The sequence below is a fragment of the Stegastes partitus genome, unplaced genomic scaffold, assembly GCF_000690725.1.
Source record: "Stegastes partitus isolate 25-593 unplaced genomic scaffold, Stegastes_partitus-1.0.2 Scaffold841, whole genome shotgun sequence".
NCBI lineage: Eukaryota > Metazoa > Chordata > Actinopteri > Pomacentridae > Stegastes > Stegastes partitus.
In genome coordinates this window covers 326,882-331,053 of record NW_007578572.1, presented here as the reverse complement: position 1 = coordinate 331,053, position 4,172 = coordinate 326,882, and the positions used below count along the sequence as shown (strand labels likewise).

Below are 4,172 nucleotides of genomic sequence, written 5' to 3'. Positions count from 1 at the left end.
CGTACGGTTCCCATAAAACTACATTTTTTATTTAAAGTTAATCTGTAAATTAAAACCTCTTTTCTGTGATTTTAATAGACGTTATCTGTAACATAACAAAACTGGGAAAATCTGTAAAACAGTAAAAGAAAACAAAAAAAACACACACAGTAAAATGCTAAAAAAAGAAAATAAAAAAAAAGAAAAACAGTAAAAAAAAAAAAAAAACTTTTTTTATAGCATTACTGTTTAAAAAGAAAAAAAAAAAAGAAAGAATGGATCTCTTCACTTTGCCGGTCAAGAGTTTTCCCTTTAATTCGACAGACGTTTGAGACGTATTGATCTGAATCTATCAACATGTTGAGCTGATGCTCCAGATGACGACTGAACTGGACTGACCGGGGTTAACGTTGGTGTAGCCGCTGGTCACGTTCTCGTAACACTCTCCTGACGAGGTGCTCGACGAGTCAAACGAGTCCGCCGAGATCTTCGACACTCGGGCGTACTGAGGATTTACAGCAGCGCCGTTATAACCCGTAAAAGCTGCCGGCGGCTCGGCTTTGGTTCCAGGGCCTGAAGAAATTACACGCAGAGATGTAAAGTTAAAGACAAAGAATTATTAAAAACTGTTAAAAATAAAATGTAGAGATAGAAAATTAAAGACAGACCATTAAGAACAGAAAAAAAAATAAATGGAGAAATATGAAATTAAAGACATGAAATAAAGAAAAAAAAATTAAAACTGAATAAATAAAATGTAGGTATATAAAATTAAAGGCAAACAAATTTTTTTTAAAAAAGCAAAGAAAAATAATAGAAATATAAAATTAAATATATAAAATTAAAGGCAAACAAATTTTTTTTAAAAAAGCAAAGAAAAATAATAGAAATATAAAATTAAAACACAAAAATACTGAAAAATAAAATCTATAAAATTAAATTCAGGACGAAAAAATACTAAAAACTAGAAAAATACAACGCAGAAATATGAAATTAAAGACAAAGAATAATTAAAATGGGAAAATAAAATTCAACAACATGAAATTAAAGATAAAGAATTATTAAAAACAGGAAAAATAAAATGTAGAAATATCAAAATTAGGGACAGAGATTTTATCCATTTTTTTTTTTTTTTAAAGGAAATTAAAGATATTGTGCTTAATTTGGACCCATTTCAAGACATTTTAAATAACTGAAATAGTTAAACTCTCCTAAAAGGTTTCACCATTCAGCAGCAAGTCTTGTGTTTAAATGCACAAATATTCAAACTATCAGCAAACGTTTGAGCATCAAACAGACAAACGGTTGTGATTTCATGCATATGCTGCTTCTGCATGTCCATGATTTTAATATACCAGAAAACAAATGATATTTTAGATATTAAACAGATTATTGGAATCTGATTTAAATCAAAACCAGGTGGACAAACTTTGTACTTCAATAAGTAGAACAAGGAAAAGTTGGTGTTTGTTTTGTTTTAGCTGTTTGGCTTCAACAACAACAACAAAATAAATAATGCACCAGTGTTTTTGGGTTATGAAAACTTTAAATGCAGGTGTGTTCAACCAACAAAATAAAATAATTGAAGGGAATCAGCTTATTTTTATAATTTAATTGCATGTGTTTTAATAACTAGTCCGAAATTGTTGTGTTAAAATAGAGGAGACTTAAAAACTTGAACTAAAAGTGAAGAAAAGTCAACTTGAATTCAGTTTAAAGTCTCACGATGCAGAAATTTGAGTTTAAATTACACATAATATGAAGTTAGAGCAATTATTAGCATCATAACATTTAATATTTGAAATTTATAAGCTTCATATAAATCAGTTTGTACGATTTTACTGTTTTTTTGTACTTTTCTTTCCACTCTGGTTGAACTCCTTTGTCTTCACGTGCAGGTTGTTTGTGAGAGAATAAAACCAAACCCGTGAAACTCAGAGCTCCTCTTGTTGCTGCTGCTGCTGCAGTCGTGCACGACGGGAGTGATGCTGCAAACTGCAAACTGCAAAGCCGAGCGTCTCTGCAAACCGACGGTGACTCACCCTCCTCGCAGAGTCTGTCGAGTCCCGAGGGCCTCATCAGAGGGTTGATGTCGGTTCTGTAGCGCTGAGAATCTGGATGCGACAAACGACACGACAACGCCGCAGTTTGTTAATCACAAAAAACAATCGCATCCTGCAGAGCTCCACTGCAAACGGCATCGATCTGCACACGAGCAGCAGCTTCAACCGCAGCATGCAAAGAAGTGACGGCGGCGAACTGAGGAGAAGAAAAAGAAGGTGTCTCACTGCGGAAGGTGGATAAACCGACAGACGGGTCAGTGCTCGGGTCAAACTGCTCATAGTCTGTATCTACTGACGTGCTGTCGACGCTACTAAGCTGCGTCCACAGGGGTCGAGGGGCGGAGGCGACTTTTTGAGACAAACACACAAAAGAGAAATGCTTTCTGCAAGTTTGCCAGCACTGTGCAGGAGAATCAAAACATTCAAATGCAGGATACGAGGAAAGAGAAGGGCAGAAATGATGAGAAGGTTTAAAGAGCTGCAGCCACTGACCGTCGGCCGGCGCAGCGTTGGCGGTGACTTTGACCAGACTGACGGTTTCCTGGTAGTTGTTGTGACGCTGCTCGGAGGAAGGTCGATGGTTGGAGCGAGTCTGCTGCACCAAGAAAGCTGAGCACAAGGGAAACGAGAGCGTTGCAGCTTAAAATCAGACGACGGATTCAGGGCCAAAAGCTCTTTAAATACAATGAATCACTGCAAAAAAAAAAAAAAAAAACACAACAACAGGGAAATTCTAGCAGCAGTTTCCTGTTTTTACTAAATTCGTGCAAAAGCTGTAAAATCTGAAGCTAACAATGATGCTAATTAATGACTTTTACAATAGTTTCCCTCCTCGGTTTCTAAAATATATTTCATCTATTTACAACTTTCCACACGTTGCTGCTTTTGCGTAAATGTTTCTGATCCGTTAAAACAGAACCTTATCAAAAAAAAAAAACTGTAAAAGAAATGTTATTTATTTTTCATTCCTTAATAAACATGATGTTTCCTTCAAATGATGGAAAATATGTTTTCATGAGTCAAATACAGTAAAAACAAATAGTGTAATTGTTGTATCATGTTGTAAAAGAGAATTCACATTTAGGAAGATACTGATTTTTGACATGGACATTATATTTGTTTTTTCTTTTTTAGGGTTAAAATGTAAACTAATATTTTTTTCTGTAATTTTACGAGTTATTATCTGGATTTTAACAAGAACAGGAAACTGCTTAAGAAATGTTTTTCACTTATAAATAAAGTCTAGGTCATGGAGCAGACTGACAACTTAAATAAATTATAGATATAATTTGCATTTTCATTATTTTTCAACCTGAGAAAGTCTGAAAACATTTTTCCCCCCATGCTTCAGTCCTTTATATACATGTCTGTTTGTTTTTTCCAGTATTGGCAGATGTGGTTTACAGTCAGAGCATTCTGAGCTGGCTGAACCAGAACCGACCGTGTCTCCTCCGGTAGTGGCAGCACAGCACGGTGTTGGTGATGAGGAACACCAGCAGCAGCAGAGACACCGAGGTGCTGGCGAGGAGCCCCAACAGGTACGAGTCTTCGGCGTCGGGCGTCCGTCCTGCTGGGACTGACAGACGAACAGACGAGTCCAGACTGACGGCAGGTTTCACTTAAAGAGACGTTCTGATGAAGTCAAAGCTGTGGTGCTTACCGGTGGTCCAGCTGGTGGTCACGGTCATTTGACTCGTGTTGGGTGAAGGAAACCCGAGAGAACCTGCAGGACAGAAACACGGACCGTGAAGCACGACGTGAGGTTTAAGATGGACAGAGGATTGATCCTCTGAAGGGAAACGCAGCAGCAGCAGCAGCTTCTATCATCGGGGACGCCACGAAACATCTTTATTAACAGCTTTTAAAATAATAATATAGTGTTACTTTAAAGATTTTCCCTGTTTGGTTAAATTAATTAATTTCATTAATAATAACCAGAAAAATCACAAAACTATTGATTTATACATTAACTGTAAAAATATATATATAATAAGAATTTTTTTAAAAACAGCCCCAAACTGTGAATAATATCCAAAATAAAAATCTGTTTAATTTTTTTATGGTAAATTTATGTACATATTTATTCACCAATTGTTTTTTATTTATTTATTTTAATAAAATGGTTGTTTT

The 4,172-nt window shown here is 35.7% G+C and overlaps 1 protein-coding gene across 3 annotated transcripts in view; it reads right to left on the bottom strand.

Annotated features, from left to right (window-relative positions):
* Nucleotides 1-4,172, bottom strand: part of LOC103365462 (deleted in malignant brain tumors 1 protein-like) — a 32,199-nt gene that overhangs the window by 3,985 nt on the left and 24,042 nt on the right. Inside the window, exons 6-11 of one of the 3 annotated variants that reach the window (XM_008292904.1) lie at nucleotides 3,703-3,765; nucleotides 3,484-3,618; nucleotides 2,535-2,651; nucleotides 2,268-2,390; nucleotides 2,022-2,093; nucleotides 379-552 (exon numbers count right to left, since the gene is read on the bottom strand). In XM_008292904.1, the coding sequence (XP_008291126.1) occupies nucleotides 379-552; nucleotides 2,022-2,093; nucleotides 2,268-2,390; nucleotides 2,535-2,651; nucleotides 3,484-3,618; nucleotides 3,703-3,765 (684 nt within the window). Of the gene's footprint in view, nucleotides 1-378; nucleotides 553-2,021; nucleotides 2,094-2,267; nucleotides 2,652-3,483; nucleotides 3,619-3,702; nucleotides 3,766-4,172 lie in introns of all 3 variants that reach the window. The other 2 variants (XM_008292903.1, XM_008292906.1) reach the window with 2 other exon arrangements.